This window comes from Coptis chinensis, chromosome 1 (assembly GCF_015680905.1).
Source record: "Coptis chinensis isolate HL-2020 chromosome 1, ASM1568090v1, whole genome shotgun sequence".
Lineage (NCBI taxonomy): Eukaryota > Viridiplantae > Streptophyta > Magnoliopsida > Ranunculales > Ranunculaceae > Coptis > Coptis chinensis.
In genome coordinates, this window is record NC_141456.1 from 43,568,854 (window position 1) to 43,586,232 (window position 17,379).

The 17,379-nt window shown below is 36.0% G+C and overlaps 1 protein-coding gene across 1 annotated transcript; it reads right to left on the reverse strand.

Moving 5' to 3' along the window:
• Nucleotides 1-1,093: 1,093 nt before the first annotated feature.
• Nucleotides 1,094-16,524, reverse strand: LON2 (lon protease 2). Its single transcript, XM_086602401.1, has 17 exons — nt 16,258-16,524; nt 16,075-16,187; nt 15,895-15,988; nt 15,638-15,807; nt 14,601-14,692; nt 13,623-13,802; nt 13,405-13,488; nt 12,703-12,830; nt 11,657-11,858; nt 11,371-11,577; nt 8,158-8,288; nt 6,401-6,614; nt 4,718-5,020; nt 4,187-4,381; nt 2,682-2,927; nt 1,747-1,848; nt 1,094-1,598 (listed from the first exon to the last, which is right to left on the reverse strand). The coding sequence occupies exons 1-17, from the start codon at nt 16,362-16,364 to the stop codon at nt 1,515-1,517; spliced, it is 2,652 nt and encodes an 883-aa protein (XP_086458527.1). The 5' UTR covers nt 16,365-16,524; the 3' UTR covers nt 1,094-1,514.
• Between the last annotated feature and the right edge of the window lie 855 nt (nt 16,525-17,379).

Genomic DNA, 17,379 nt, shown 5'->3' on the forward strand with positions numbered 1-17,379 from the left:
TTGGGAACAGATTGACATTATGGGTTACTAATTGGGAAATTACCCTTATATATATATAAATATGCACTAAAGTGTCAGGCACCTGAATATTACATGTTATAATTTCCTCCTGCAATAGTCCTAGTAACCAAGTGGGTGCTTCCATCTCCCAAAAACAGTCTCTGAGATGATGAGCACTGGTCGCTAACAGATGGGCGACCTTATTACACCCTCTTGTTGTCAGTTACAGCATTAGTTGGAAACCAATTTTTCTTGGTTAACAACATAGGACATAACACATGCTATGAAACTTTTTAAAATTCCAACACTGAACGTAGTTCAATTTCTGTATTTTTCAAGGGCTTTTGGTTCAAGTTGTGTTGGTATTTCAATTTTCAAGTGATTCTCTAATTGAGTTTTCACTTATAAATGTCTCATCTCTAAGCAGAAAGCTACATGTTCCAATTTTTCTTATGAAGCTTTTCAGAACAACGGACCCTTTCAGAACATGCAAGTGAACTAAAAGTGTTCAAAGTTGGAACAAAACCAAAAGTCCTCACGTAACAGACAAACTACATCAAGTATGCAATACAACCAAACATGACTTGAACTTAAGTCATTTTAAGCTCAGTGCACACAGAATATTGCATTGCGTGTGCAACGCCTTTAATGTTGCCTAATTCTCATGAATTGGATTGGATAGTAACTCAAAAGTTGGTGTGAATCTTTGTACCATGATCTCCTCAATTTAGTAGAAGTGTAAGGCACTAAGGCATACGTCTCAAAAAAAAGGGTTACGCCTCTAAAAATTTATCCACATCAGGCTGTATTTCTTAATCTTTCATTTTTGAAGTCCTTGGTAGATCCATTATTCATAGTACTCCACTTTCTTTTCTGATTTAAAACTGAGATGGCCAAAACTGACAAATGACTCGTGAAAACACACATAACAAACAGGTACCACAGAATATATATAAGGGTACCCTATATATAAAGAACAGATGCAAAAACTGTCGGGAACAAACGCAAAACTGAATGAGTTGCGGGCAAGAGAGCAGAAACAAGTTACAAAAGTTTCAAATTGTTGCAGTTTGTCAGCAATTGCAAGCAAAAATATTTGGAAGAGTTTTTTATTAGTTTCTGAAAATCTTGTAATCCCCTCATTGGTATGACTGAAAATACCATTAGGGCATCAGAATCTATTATGACACAACATAAGAATTTAATTGATGGAATAGATACACTGGATATACATAATTACATTAAGGCTGGGATTATAAGGAAGACAGTGCCACCCAACCTTACAAATAATACAATGGAAAAAAAATACACATATACCATCAATACTCATTCAAGACTGGATCACCGGGTTGTTTCTGACTATCTGGATCCAATTAATAAATGATTTCCCGCATTGTGATCAATAGAGAGCACTTTGAATGATTTAAGCTCTATAAGATGATGCCGCCTGGAATGAGAGTACCGGTTTCATTGCCTTTTGAAGTATGTTAGTCTAGTACAACATAGGTTTTATGTCATAACTTTGCATGCAATCTCCAAGGACATCCACCTTCAAATGCCTCCTCCAACACATCTTCCATCCTTTTTGCAAGCAGTATCTGTTTGGAAAAAGGATATGACTTATGAGAAAACCCATTGATGGATGCACACATGCACCCTAAGTAACATCTATATCTCCCTGTCATTTGCAAGATTTCATGGATATACGTATTAGAAAATGTCAAAAAACACTAAACAGGAAAATACCTCCAGGCTGGCAAGAACGTGTGATGGTACTTCAACTAAATCTTTTACATTCCTCTCGGGCAGGATAACTCTTTTGATACCATAACGATGAGCAGCCAATATCTGCATATTCATACAAATAGTAAACATTTTCTCCAATAAGAGTCAAAGTGCGCATAAATACCATATGCATCCAAGTCCATTTTATACAGTTCCTATCTTAAGCCGTTGAGGCCTGAGAGACAGTTTTTTGACATCATTGATACTAATTACTTCCCATATTCTTTATAAATCACTGAATTCAAAACGCTATATAAAAGAAGCTTAGTTTGCTCCTTTAACAGCATAGTCAACTAGAGGGTGGAAAAGGCGACAAACTAAATGTTCCACAGGTATAAGGCAAAATAACAAATGGACTATGACACGAAGTTTTTGAAATCGAGACTCAACGATGTATCTTGAAGTTGTAGTCCAGCACTACTGTCACAGTGCGATTTCTTTACAACATTTTCTGTTTTTCACCATCCTATGTATAGTAGCTTATTGATCCAATAAGGTGCTCTTTGTCCTAATTGAATACTCATTAAGAGAAGTACGAAGCATTTTTAATGATAATGAATGACTTTCTAAATAGTTTCTTTTCCAAGGACTATCATGACTTTCTAAATAGTTTCTAAACTCGTAGAAATCAGAACTGCGCTGCATACTCCACCTATCAAATACTATACAGGGGGTACCTCATTGGATCACCACTAGAAAGGAATTTCGCAGAATACAGAAATCGGAAAGGTCGCTCAACTTGTTCAGCATACTTTGATAGGAGAGATTTCAAACTTACACAAAACTGAAGGATTCATGAAACAACATTTTTATTGATGAACGTGAATCATTCATATCAGAATCCCAAAGAAGTATTGTGTTGCTTAGGTAAATAGAAACATGCGAACAGAACACACCTTATCCTTGATACCTCCAACAGGTAATATGAGACCCCTTAGAGTCATTTCTCCAGTCATTGCTGTGTCTGCTCTTACTTTTCTCTGACTGAATAGTGAAACCAAAGATGTTACCAAGGTCACACCTGCTGAGGGTCCATCTTTTGGTACAGCCCCTGCAGGAAAATGTATGTGAACATCACGGCCCTCCATCAGGTTTAGTTGTCCAGCAGCTGCTAATTGAAGATCTGCTGCCCTAGCTCTTACCTAACAAAATTAGAGAAACCTTTTACTTAAAATAAGTTATCTCAGGCTATACATGAAAATAAAAGTGCATACCAGTTGCTTCAAAAATTAAAGAACAAACAAAGGAAGTTTGAGTATAGTCTTACTGTAAAGCCACAAAACTTGTGGTGTATGCCTCTATATCAATTACTCAAAATATCTACTTTTGGGTCCAATTACGTGTCGTATATTCATTCTTCACCAGAATTTTGTATGTTTGTATGCAAAGAGTAGGCACAGTTGTGTCGTAGGCATACACGTCTACATGCGCATATGGACATGTTCTTGCACAGACAACACACAGCCATACCCATAAGGAGCATTTCATGCAAGTTTGAGGATATAAAAGAGTATGATATATGGTAAAACATGACATTCTGAGGTAATAAAATTTGATACAATGATGCACGACTTCATCAAAGGCTTTTGAAAGAGTAAAACCACAAAATATACATGTATACTTGGGCAGCTGGAAACTATCTTGGTAGTATTACAGACTTTCGAAAACTGGTGCTAGTCTGCTAGGTGTTGACAAATGGCATTCATGGAATTGGTCCATCATGTGCAAATAAACAATAAAACATTTCCACCTTTCATCAATCAAATTTTTGTTAAGGTTGAGCTTGGGTCTTCTTAAAGAACAGAAAGTTTTACTTTATTTTTTATTTAGATTTGAATGAGAAGTAAGAAATCAAATGTCTCTCAAGTCTCAACTCCATGAATTAAAAAGTTGAATCCTCTCATCTTTTTAATTAAAAGTTGAACTCCAGAAAAAAAGGGTGGTGAAGAGTAGTACATCGTTAAAACTCTTCGATTTCCTTCAATAAGTTAAAAGTTGGACAACCATAACTTCTAAAAGCTAGATGTTCTTATTTATACAAATGGAAATTAAAATGAGATACTACCCGCAGAGAGAGATACATCTATCACCCTCTGTAGTTGTGCACGTGTGCCAAGTTTTGCACGAGAAAGATTTAGCTGTGAAGCAGGCAAAAGCCTATCACATAGGTGTGAAGCCCTCAAGACACAAGACAAAACCCCCTTGGAAGATGCTAAGAAGGATTTAAGAAAGTGTTGTACATTTTGGGTGTTATTGGTACACAAAGAAAGATTTAATAAACAAGAAAGCTGCAGAACTAGCAGGTACTATTTTTCACAACAAGCATATGCAAAAATAGATTGTCAATGTTGTGAGCACATGAGCCGAATCAAAACATTATCAGTGGAGCGATAAAGAATACCCAAGTTAGTGCTATTTGGGCTGATTCTTTGATAACATCGCCAAGTTGACCAGTGAGATGCAAATCACCCTTTCCGATTGTTGACGTGGCCTCAACAAACTGAACCTCTCCTCCGAAGGTAGTCCACACAAGCCCAACTGATACTCCTGGAGTTGTAACTCGTTCTGCAGTCTCTTTGTCATCATACCTGGGAGGCTGCATGCCAGTATAACAAATGAGAACGCTTAACCGAGTAAATAAAAGATAAAATCAGAAATGAGCACGGAAAGGTGGCAAGACAGACAAGGAGCAGTTAATGGGGTGTAATTTGGAGTGAGATTAGGTGCATTGGGGTATAATTAAGGCAGGAGCCTTAACAGTAACACACCAACACTTGGACAAGCTTAATTGTTGAGATTGTATTTTTCACAAATTAGCCACCTACATGTACAGCTAAACCACAACTAAATACTCATATTCCCTCCAAGAACAATGCTTCAAGCAAAAGTATAGAAAAGTATAGATTGCTGTAAACAAGAAGAAATAAATTACCCCCAATACTTTCTCAAGCATAGCCTCATCCACAACCAAAGCCGAGGTACTCCTGAAAGCATTTGATATCTCATGATTGTTTACGCCCATTGGAAGAACTTCCATTTCTACTTCAGCCCCTTCGGCAAGTCTGGTGTCCAGCAGCGGTGCATCCATAGGATGCACATCCTTGCTGACCGAAATTGTACTTTCTTGTTCAGCAACTCTAACCGCTGCTGCACGAGCCAAGGCAGCTAAGTTCCTCTCCAAGTTTCTCACACCAGCTTCTCTAGTATATCTTTGAATTAGAAGTTTCACTGTGCCCTACAACAACCAAAGCCATCACATACTGTAAGATCAAGTGATATACATTGTCTCTTAATCATAGAATATGTTTTTTTTAACCAAATTACGCCACAAGAAAAAAACATAGTACAAAGAACTGACACTCGCATGATGTGAAGGTGCAAAGTTTGAGTAATAATTCAACAAAGATGCATGTTGAGATGTTTAGTATAGTCCCATATGGGATGTTTAAAGCATTGCAGAATAGTATGGAAGTTCCCAGGCCTCTCCATTCCTAGCCAATTGGTTTGAGTTGGGTGCCCCAAAAGTTCAATGTGGTTTCATAGCAGACTATTGTATTTAGCCCAAAGGAGCCGTTTACCATGTCACCCAAGTATGTTGTCCAAGTGTTAGGATCAAGTAACACCACGCGTGAAAGAAAGCCATCAGGACCCAAGCATCCATCACTTTCCAAAAAAAATTTATGGCTTCCCAAACCTCCTGCTATCCTCTAAAGGACCTCTTTCCTCATCCAAAATACGAACCACATCAAGTTATCAACAAGAAGTCTAGCGGACTGATGAGGTTTGGTTCGGCATACAATTTCGAATTATAATCAACAACCGTAGATCATTTTCCCCGATCACCTCCTCTGCCTCTATAACCAGTCTATCAAGATAAATTTCTCTCTGACTGGCTTTGGCACAAAGATGAAAAGATTTAGTGTTATATTGTCGCTCCCTAAGCCATCTGTACAAAGGTTTGATTGAACATGTATGTGATGGGCTCCACACAAGCAAAGATTGAGAACAAAGGGACTGAGAAAGATCATTGAGTGTGATTGTGTGAATGCCTGGGATCATGAATGTCTAGTTGAACATAAGTGATTAGTTGGAAGATGCATGGAGAATTGTATCTAAGGATCCTTGGTAAGCCTTAGTTCCATACTTTCATTAATGCATGTGTAGTTCTTGAGGGTTTGATGTAAGTGTAGTAACTTTGATTGTTTGCACGTAATAACAATAAAATTCTTTTTCCCTATGGTGCTAAATCTATAAATTAATATATTTGGATACACTCACATGAATACAGCTATGTGGACTGTAAATGATTCCAGTAGGCTGCCCTACATACATACGGAGATCAAAGACGTGAAGCACTTTAAAATGTCCAAAATAAGCATGATACCTCAGGAATCTTAAAGTCGGACCATATTATCCAGAGCACATTAGTTGGATACATCAGACAGCAATAATACAAGAGCACATTGTTTTCGATACTGCAAGTACATATTAACGTTCTATATGTTTGCATACAGCCAATTGACTATTATTGAGTTGAGTTGAGTACGCTTTCCTACGTGAATATGGAAACCAAAGTCAATAATCAGTTGAAAATTTCAAAAATTTAGTAACATACCTCAGGAATCTCAAGATTATTAGAGCTCAGTCCATGTTGATCCAGAACTCTTGGAATAAGATGCTTCATGGCTATTTTTAACTTTTCTTCGGGTGTATATCCAGGTAGTTCAATGACCTCCATACGATCTAAAAGTGGTGGAGGAATAGGCTGGATCCTGTTTGCAGTCGCAACAAAAATCACCTTTGAAAGGTCGAATGGAACATTCAAATAGCTGGTGGTCTTTAGTCAAGGCATCCAGTTTATGTTGCATATGCTCAATTAGAGTAGTCTAAATGTCTAATGCATGCACACCAACAGGTTTCTCATATTACTAAAAGCATAGAATCAACCAAATTAGCCTAGTAAAAGAATGCACGCCACATTAACATCAGAACATCCACCACAATCTATAAGAAAAACTAGACCTTTCCCTTATGTAAATGTTTCTGTTAGTTTAATACCTCATCCAAATGTTAATACAACTCATTCAAATATTACACTAAAGGTTATGATCAAATTATCTAACACCACGTTAAATAAATGAATTTGATGGTATAGCCATAAAACAATCAAGTTCGCAAGAGCAACATACTTTCACATCATAGGACATAACTAAGTATAATCTCATATATACGATTTGTAACCTCATATTCATGTGAGCCCAAAGAAAAATAATCTAACACCGCATTAATGTGAGTGTAAATGTGTAATACCTCATCCAAATAATAATATTTTCCAAAAAGGTTGTGATCAAAGGATCTAACACTGCGCTAAACAAAAATGAAATTGGATGGTTTAGCCTTCCAACACAATCAAGCTTGCAAGAACAACAAATTTTCACATCATAGGACACGACTGAGCATTATATCATTTATTTAAGTTGCGACCTGAAAAACTGGGATTTAGATTTGATATTCAGTGCAAAACCACTTTTGGTTGTAATACTAGACATAAGAATGGTCATGAATTGAAGAGGATGTTACCAATAGGCTAATATATTAGTGCTGGGCGGCAATAATTGAAGTGAAGGTGTTTTGGTAGAATACTATTTAACTGAGATTGTCTAATCAAACTGAATAAGTTACAGAAAACTGAAGTGTAATATTATACTATTGCTAGAATACCCAACAACTCGGAAAAAAATCAATACATTATGGCTGAGATAAAGATGGTAGGATGGGTGGTAGGACCATAGGACTAAGGATATAATATGAATGAACACATGGATCTTTAACTAAATTGGTGAGAAACTAAAAGTGAGTTGATTGAGACGCCAAAAATATTAATACATCAAAATGGTTTAATCATGTAAGCAATGTCCAATAGGAGACATGGATGAACAGTTTAGGAAGATGGGGCCACCAATAACGATGTGTGTAAAGGTTGTGAGAATTGCTTAATGGTAACATAAATCTTCGATAATCATATTGGACAGTTTCAGTCAAGGAATAAGATCCCTGCATTGCTCCCAAAACATTGAGATTTTAATTAAGTCAATTACCAACCACCAGAACTCCATTTTATGTGGAAGTTCTTGTGTTAGATAATTGCACTAACCAAACAGAGAAAACCAAGCAAATAGCAGAAAATTTTAAGGTAATACCTATGTGTATAAGTGTACATGCATCTTTGTTTGTTGGTCATCTGTGTTTGTTTGTTTGTTTGTGTGTGTGTGTGTGTCTTTGTGAGTTCATTTTCTAAATTTCTGTCCATATACACAATTTTGAAAAACACAACCATGGGATCTGGAATAAACTGTGGAGGGGAATGGATACTGATCATTAAATGTTTTGTTCTGCTCAGGATCAAGGACTTCCAAAAGTGCTGAAGCAGGATCTCCACGCACATCAGAACCAGTCTTGTCAATCTCATCAAGCAGCATGACTGGATTGTTCACTGCTACTCGCTACAATTCAAACATGAAAATATGTTACGTTTATCCTAATGAAACCTAGTCAAAAGTCAGAATGGCACAAGAAGATCGCTATATTCCTAAAATATTTGGGATGGGGGCCGCTGCCCCCAAACCCCCAATGGACCACCCGCAGTTCTTAAATCCCCTTGGGAGATGTCCTCTTAGAACTTTAACAGACATCTTATATGCCAAACGTTTTAAGGATTACAATCAAGGTTGGGGTTTAACAATAATAGAAGTTTAAGAATACCATTTTTAAGATATTTTTACAGCTCCTCACATCTACATGGTATAAACTGAAAATCAATGTGATGTAAATAGCAGTTGCTATTTATAGTAGCTCACGGACATGCTATTTATAGTAATTCGGGTTTTACTATTTTTAGTAATTCTAGGTTTTAGTTTGTTCAATTGTTGTTAGAAGTTCCATTAGTTTTAGGAGGTTCTTCCTAGTTTCCTTATTGGCTTAGGATTTATGTTAGTTGCCAATTAGAGTTATATTCTTATTTGGATTTGGAAACCATTGGTTATTATAAATAGGGCCTTACGCCATAGAATTCATTAGTGTTGATGTGAGTACAAACTTGAGTGTTCGAGGGTTGAATTCCCGTTTCTCCCCTATTGAGATGATTCTAGGGTTGATTTATTTAAATTGAGTTATTTAATTATGTTTGTTGAATGTTATTCTTTAACTTAAAGTTTAGTCTTATGTTAATTTTAATTGGTGTTCATCTTACTTCCCGCTTCCGTGAGTAGGTTTCATCACAATGTTCGGTGCAAATTGAAGTAACTAGATATGTTTTAAGCTGCTGCATGAGAAGGGAGAAGGCGCTGCAAATGGTGATACTGATTGATAAGGCTATAAAACTTCTATATGTTAAGAAACTTTCCTAGATTCTACATTCATTTCTAATAGCAATTAGGATGCATTTTCTTCACAGGTTTGAGCACAATTGTATCGAAAAAATATATATCTTATTCCAAAACGAGTAAAGTACCAGAAAATGGCACCAACCAGTCAACCACCCTTTTAGACAATAGATCAGGGAGATGCTAATGATGACTACAACTCACATGATACAAAAAATGAAAAATCTATCCGCCCCACAAATTTCTCCCTGTTACAAATGAAATATTTGAAGTACACATTTCTAATCCCCAATACATCTATCAACGAGTCAAATGACACCTCTTTTATCTCAAGAAATATCATATCCATAAGTGACTCCTTAGTTTTGTGTTAGAAAAACCTCCGGTTCGCTTTCCATAGGACCACATTAAACTCCTTTGGTAAGTGCCATGTAGACCATTCTACCTCAAAACCCAATGGAGATGAGATGATGTCCCTTCCCAAAGCCTCATTTACATTGCAAAGAAAGGCCCATGGTTTGTCGAAAGTCAAGAAGTAATCGTTCCATATTCCACACAATCAAGAACCAAATGGTCCCCATCCTCCTCGATATCGTTGCATAGCAAGACACTGTGCATCCCCAATCCTGTCCATTTCAAATTATGTAGCGTTTGGATCCTCTCCAGGTATCCTCCCCCAAGAAAAACAGCCACTCTATATCGCATTGAATTCATCCAAATCTTTTAATGCGAAAACACCTTATCCATTTCACCTTATTTGAGCCTAACTTTTCACCGTATTTCTGTAAGAACCTCACATACGGTTTCACAGCGAATTTTCCTAGTTGCTTGTCCCAAACCACTTTACCCACTCACCTGCTTGATATATGAATATGATATTTAATATATTGCGAAGCTCTTCTACCTCCCAATCATTGAGAATTTTCCTAAAGGAATCATTCCAAACAAGGCCACTCCACTCTTTTTAGATAGTCCGCTATCATGGCTTCTTTGTTGGAATCAAACACATCCAAAACGCCAAATAGCTTATAATGCCTTGTCACTAGAACACAATGTTTTCTTTGAATTTACTCCACTATTTTAAGGGACTTACCTATAGTCGCCCACTCCTTGCATAGAAATATGTCCCATGGTTGGTTTTGTTCTTCTCCATGCCACCATAAACCAAAATGAAACTTCTAAAAACTTTTTCTAATTGATTGTGCACACCATTAGGAATAGTTTTGTAAATAAGATACAATTTGGACTTCGACTTAGAGTAGTCTTGAAACAATACAGGCCTTTCTCCTCTCAATAAGCATTTAGCTTTCCACCCCCACTTAAATCGAGACTGGATATCTTGTCCAACTTCCCTCAATTTTGCCTTGGATTTGCTTTTTGCACCCAATGAAAATCCCAAGTAAGACAACGACAGTCTCATACGTTTGCAAGTTCTACTAGATTATACCACCCCGACACCTTTGGAGTTGGCCAAATTAATTTTCATCCGAAGACCATCTCAAACCATATTAAAAGATTCTTGATAGCACGAGACTTCCCCAATGTAGCACTAAGAAAAATACATAGTGACGTAACATCCAAAAATTGCGAAGGAGATTCCCCATGAAGTGTCGTGGCCTCTGCAAACTTGAAGTCATTTTGTTAAGGACCTCGGTCACAATACTATAACAGAAAGGTAGAAGAGGATCACCTTGTCGAAGCCCCATTGGAGATTTAGTTCCCCCTTAAGTTCCCCCTTAATAAGTATTGAAAACCCTGCACGAGAAATACACTTCTTGATCCATCTTCTCCACAACCCAAATCCCACCCTCCATCACACAACTAAGGAAACTTCAAAGATAAATTACCATATGCTTTCATCGTATCCACTTTGATCATCATACCCCACCCTCTCCTCTTTAGCACCTATATGCTCATTGTGAATAAGACAATAATTGTTAATGCTACATTTAAATTGTAATTGTTAATGCTATATTACCGCTATTACATTTTAAGATCCTAAATCTGACCATTTATTCTGGACAAGATAAGACCTCAACTACACATTAGAACATTGTGGATAATGTGACCAAATCTAAAGATCATAGGGATAATGATAGATGTCGACAATGTGGAGATTCTGACCTAACAAATCTCAATATGTAAAGGCCATGAAATGAATATAGAGTGGTTTAGTAAAGAGATTCTATATTGAACTTCAAACCTTAAGTCCTTCTACAAGACGCCCTGGCATGCTTCCTATGTATGTCCTCCGATGCCCTCTAATATCAGCCTCATCCTTGACACCACCAAGAGATATCCTCACAAATTTTCTGTCAAGAGCGGCTGCAATAGATGACGCCAAAGATGTCTTTCCAACGCCTGGTGGACCCACAAAGCATAGTACTGGACCTCTGGCATCTGGTTTAAGCTGCAATCCAACTTCCACAAATAAGCACTACTAGTTTCAAAAAAATATTAAATGTAGGAAGATGTTTACAGTAGTCAACCTTGCGAACAGCCAGATATTCAATAATGCGTTGTTTAATTTTGACTAAACCATAATGATCATTGTCAAGACGCTCCTTTGCAGCTCTCAAGTCTAGCTCATGTTCTTCACTAGCGTTCTGCCAAGGAAGATCAGCAAGAAGCTCCAGGTAGACACGCGAACTACTATATCCAGGTTGCTGAGGTTGCATTTTTCTCAAACGCCTAAAGTTATTAGTTGGCAGGAAAAACTATAAGAAATTGCCTCATTATGCATTTCTAAAGTTCAGCAGATCGTATATTTTAAAAAATAAGGAATAAAAAATGGTTGACATCTTTAACGAGCAAAATTCAGCAAAATTCAAGCTATGTCAAAGAACATTTTAATCAAATTTTTATTTAATTTTTTTGATCGATAAATAGATGTTTTGTTGATATTATAATATAGAAACAATCAAAAGTTGGAAGAAGCATGCCCTTAAATTAAAAACAGCCAAAAAGAAAAAATAACAACAAATGTACAAAAGTTGTGAAACACAAAAGACTCGCGTCAAAATGTCTTCTCATGTACAAATGAAGTGCTCGAAAGGAATATTACTAGTTTCCTCGTGACAATGTATAACTTCGTGGAGGTAACGGCCCCATTTGACATTGCTTATTTTCAAAATAAAGCAGATTTCAAGAAACATCAGAATTACTGCTTTTAAAAAGTGCTTTTGTCCATTTCAGTGCATTACTTACAAAAACGCTTTTTCTAAAAAGTTCAAAATTAGATAGAAAAAAGCATCAAAATGGTGCTTTGAGTTATCTTCTTTTGAATTAGTTTTTTTTTTTTTAATCTGCTTTTTTAAATTGCTAAACAACATTGCAATAAAATATCTGCTTTTAAAACACCCTAAAGCTGCTTTTAAGCAATACCAAATGGCCCAACGTCTTGGAGGAAGAGTTAAACATAACAAAGTAAAAGAATGCAAACAACTGAATACTGACAAACTGCCCTTTTGAGTTTCCCATAAAACTATTTGTAGATAAAGCAATGGACAACTGTAATGATAAGAACATAGCGTACCGTAACTCCCTCTGTGCATGCTTCCAAACATTTGGAGGCATGCCTGCACTCTGCATCTTTCTTTCCAGGGCAGCCACATCATCCTCATCATCATCATTATCACCGAGCTCCTCTTTTATGGCCCTCATCTAGATAATGTATTTACACGAAAGCCAAAAGATAAAAAGACAATTTTGATTCCAACCAAAGAAGAAAGGGAAGAAACTGAACATATCTATTTGTTTCAAGAATAGACATAGCTTGACCAAATACAAGTTCAAATATAATTCAAAGTGAACAATCGCATTATATGCAGACACTAGATTGAAGTGAAGCAAAGAGTTATCTGGAGTAAGGAACTTTAATAAAATAACCGTGAAGCATCGTATTACATTTTCATTTCTTTTTCGTTTTTACCGTTGTATGTTTATCAGAATGAGGTAAACACTAAACATTAGAAATACCTTAACTTTGATGTTCCGTGTAAATAAAGTTTCTGTTTTCTCAATTTATGTCATTTTTTTCACATTTTTTACTCTGTCGTACTTATAGGCTCTAGTGCTGTATAGTCTGCATGCTACAATATTAACCATAGAGCAACATGATCCTACAAATACTTTTTCCCCCTCTCCAGGATACTACAAACTCATATTAACCATGCGTATGAAATGCCTGCTAATTGAAGAAAATGGAAATAGCTAATAAGTACGCAAAACGGCATACCTGCTGACGCAGAAGAAATTCCTTCTGTGACTTTGACAACTGTCCTTCGACTTTTTGTGTTATCTTCTCTGCTACACGAATTGACTGTTGCAAGGAAACGATTACGTGTATGTAAAGTGTCTCCATCCATGAATAGACAATAGACATAGAATAGTTGGATGCAAACATACAGGTGAGTTGATTCACCACTGGCTGCAAAGTTATTCCAAAAAGCTTACCTGTAAATGTCTGTCAACTAACTCAGTAGCTTTTAACAGCCTTACTTTCAAGTCAACTGAATCTAGCATAGACAGCTGCTCCTCAAAGCTTATTTCAAAGCTGGCAACAAAAATATCAGCAAGTCTGTGTACAGGAACAGTTTCCAGAAGCACCTTGGTCCTTCCCACTGTTTTTTGTTTCTGTGACCACCATAGAAATGATGAAGTTACTACTGATAAAAAGTGGTAAATGTTCTGGCGAAAGATGCAGAGAGGAAGAAATTGAAGGACAGAAACATGCAAATGGAAATTGAAGAGCATAGTTTCAAGGTAAAAAGTGAATAGAGAGTAAATCTACCAATATTATGGGACAGTATAGCCACTGTCGATGAATAAATTTCATTAGTGCCCATCATGTCCAAGAATGTTCAGCCCATATTTCAGTTTCAAAAAGATATTTGACTACTGACACGAAGTATCCGTCAAGATTTACTTCTATATGTATTTCGCAATTTTAAAATTAATTCAACCAATCTTTGGGTTAACCACAATTTCTAATCAAACCGTTTTTCATCCTTAATCAATCTCATTTCAAGTTGCAAAGAGCCAAAAGACCATTAGTTTGATCCAATTGAATGAAGATATCAATTTCTGATCTAGAAAACCTACTTTTTTCTTGAAGGGAAAGAAACAATTATAACATTTTATTGCTAATAGTCCAAAACTGTATCTGGTATTTTTCTTTTTTTGCTAAATTTTTACCTAAATTACACTGACACGGATACATCCGTATCCGAGATACACGGATACGTAGTGTCTGACATGGTGACATATCAAATATTGAAGTATATCACATATAATGACATGGCCACGTGGATACATATGCGACACGGATAATTTTTAAAATATGGAGTGTCCATGTAACATAGATTTTCACTAACTTCAAACCTAACAGAAAAGGAAGCACCAAACTACACATTTTCAAAACAAACATTTCACCTGCTCGAGAACAGATATAAGCTCCATGGCAGTAGCTTTGAATTGGCGAGATAATGCAATAAGATCTGGGTCTTGCTCTGCATGCTCCATCTCTAATTAGGATAAAATGAAAAACCATTTCAGCATTTTACAAACGGAGACTTGAAGTAAAGTTCCAGATTTATATTTTTCATCCATTACATTTTATTTATTGGTAAAGGGGCGTGTCCATTCAAAAATCAAAACAGAGGAGAGTACAAGTCATGGGGATGCAAATACAAAGCAAATTCCCATTTAGCAAGAGGCTAAGGAAGCATTGAAACCAAAAAGAAAAAAAAAAAAAAAAAAAAAAAAAAAAAAAGACTTTGCAATACTGACGAATCCCACCATATAACAAAAACAGTATGGGTATGAGAAGTAAACATTCTATTTCCAGTTGTATTGTTTTTATCAACATGAAGATATGATTAAAACGTTCTTCACAAGCTTAAGAAAATTTAAATCTTTCTAGTTGGTCCAACTCGGAAAAAATGGTATTTTGGCGCCGCATGGCTACAAAAGTTCCAGGAGACAAATTTAAGCTAAATATCTCTTCCATGGAGGGGAAAACTGAAACTGTTTGTTTCCTACTTTGTTCTCTATACCAAAAACAAATTAAAAAAATAAAAAATAATGCATTGGCTGGTAATTAAAGAACTAAGCTATACCGTTGCCCTACAAGGAGTACTACAAAAAACTATATAAAAGTAATCGCTCGCATTACCACAGATCCTTATCCACACTCTACCCTTATAACAAACAATTTCTTTGAGTGACGCCACAAAAGGCTTCTCCTCTAGTATATGTAACTCTATCATATTGTATACCAGAAGTTTTTCAATACATTTAACACGAAAGACAAGGGAAAGGGGGAAAAAAAAGCCACCAAGTGTTATTTAACGTGTCGCAAAATATACTAGAGCATTGAACTTTCTTTTAAGTAGTGAGGACATAGTGTTTACTTTTGGGACTTCACTAAAACAGAGTTTGTACTGAAAATAATTAATAAAAACTCTGACCAGTTTTTGTCATGTCAAGGCGAGCAACACGAGCAGTGTAGTAAGTCCCCCTGACACTAAGTTCTTGAACACTGAACCTGCATAATCCTTCAAGGACAACAATATATGTAACCCTCCCACTTGGTTTTTCCACTCCTCGAGAGAGATGCAACGCCCTTGCAGCAACGCCCCTGTATTATTTTAAACATCACCCCATCAATTCAAACTTCACTTGCCACTACCACATAACAAATTGTTACTTATTTGCAAAAATGCACCTCGTATGCCATTGAATTAATTCCTGCTGATTTTTCCCATCAGACGTAGAAACAGGAATTTTCGCACTCCGCTCTCCTGATTCACCGGCTACTCCTATACACCATAAAAAAAAAAAAAACCATCACATTTCAAACACGTAAACAAACAACTACAAAAAAATAAAAGTCGTAAAAATTCACCTGGAGATAACATAGGACTAACAGACGCAGTTTCTGCTGCATCTCGAACCGGTAAAACACCAATCAAACCCTTTTCTTCTCTTTGCCACAACTCTTGCTCAACCAATTTCACACTGCACCACACATACATAAATAAACAAAATTTCAATTTCAACAACATAATTAATTGAACAAAATTATTACCTGCTGGGGGAAGTGCAACGAATACGAATAATAGCTCCAGGTAACAAAACTTTGTTCCTGAATGGTAAAATCGCTAAACGACTCGGTAACTCAACCGATTCCGCCATCTCTTATTTTTCAACCGCCCCCTCAGATATATACTCAAAATTATACAAAATTTTTCTTCACCAAAATTATACAAAGTTTCGTTCCGAATTTAATTGCCCAAACCAATCATTGAGACCACGTGTTTCTATTTTTTTAAGTTAATTAACGTTTTTTTTATGTATATTTTTTAAGATTTTATTTAATTATGTACCGTTGATTTGGAGATAAGGTGAGCACGTGGAGATAGATGCGACAGAATAAGTAAGCCGAGTAGGGAGTAGGGACCCGTGTATACCATTATTACCATAGGATAGAAAAAGGGTGGTCTAAAAGATATTGGTCTTCATTTTTGTTTGGTACTTGGTATTTGGTAGGGCAAGTGGGGACTAGAACATGCTCATGAATCCATCCAAATCAATTGAATGTTCTATGGTGTGCCAAAATTCAGTGGGGAGACGAAGAAAAAACTCATTTTCTTTTTAAAACAGAAAAAAAACCCAAAATGTGGTTAATATTTTCATTTTTCTTTTCCATTTGTTTATCACAAAAAAAAATTAATTCATAGAAATTTTCAGTTAGGGGGACTAGAGCAGTAGCCTTCCATTGTCATTCTTCCCTCTTTCTTTTTTTAAATCTCACACGTTGAGAGAATATCATAATAAGATTTTCCTAATCTATTTCTAATCTATAATGTTTTCTCGCTTATCTATATATGTATACTAGTATGATGTAGGAGTGCTAGGCACTTCTGGCCCATTCTATAAAATAATCTACAAAAATTAAATTATTTATTTATCCTTTTTGTATGTAGTATTTATTTTTTTTATTTTGCTTTGGGTGTAGAGGTATATTTGTAATTGTTACATAATTATAAGAGTAAAACAATCATAAAAAAAATGACCTAAAGTCACACATTTTTTAATATTAAATTACTATTGCAACACTGGGGGTTAGGATTTTTAAAATAGTACAAAATATACAAATATCGTACCATTATGCATACATATATACATGTATCTATAATGTTTTCTTTAA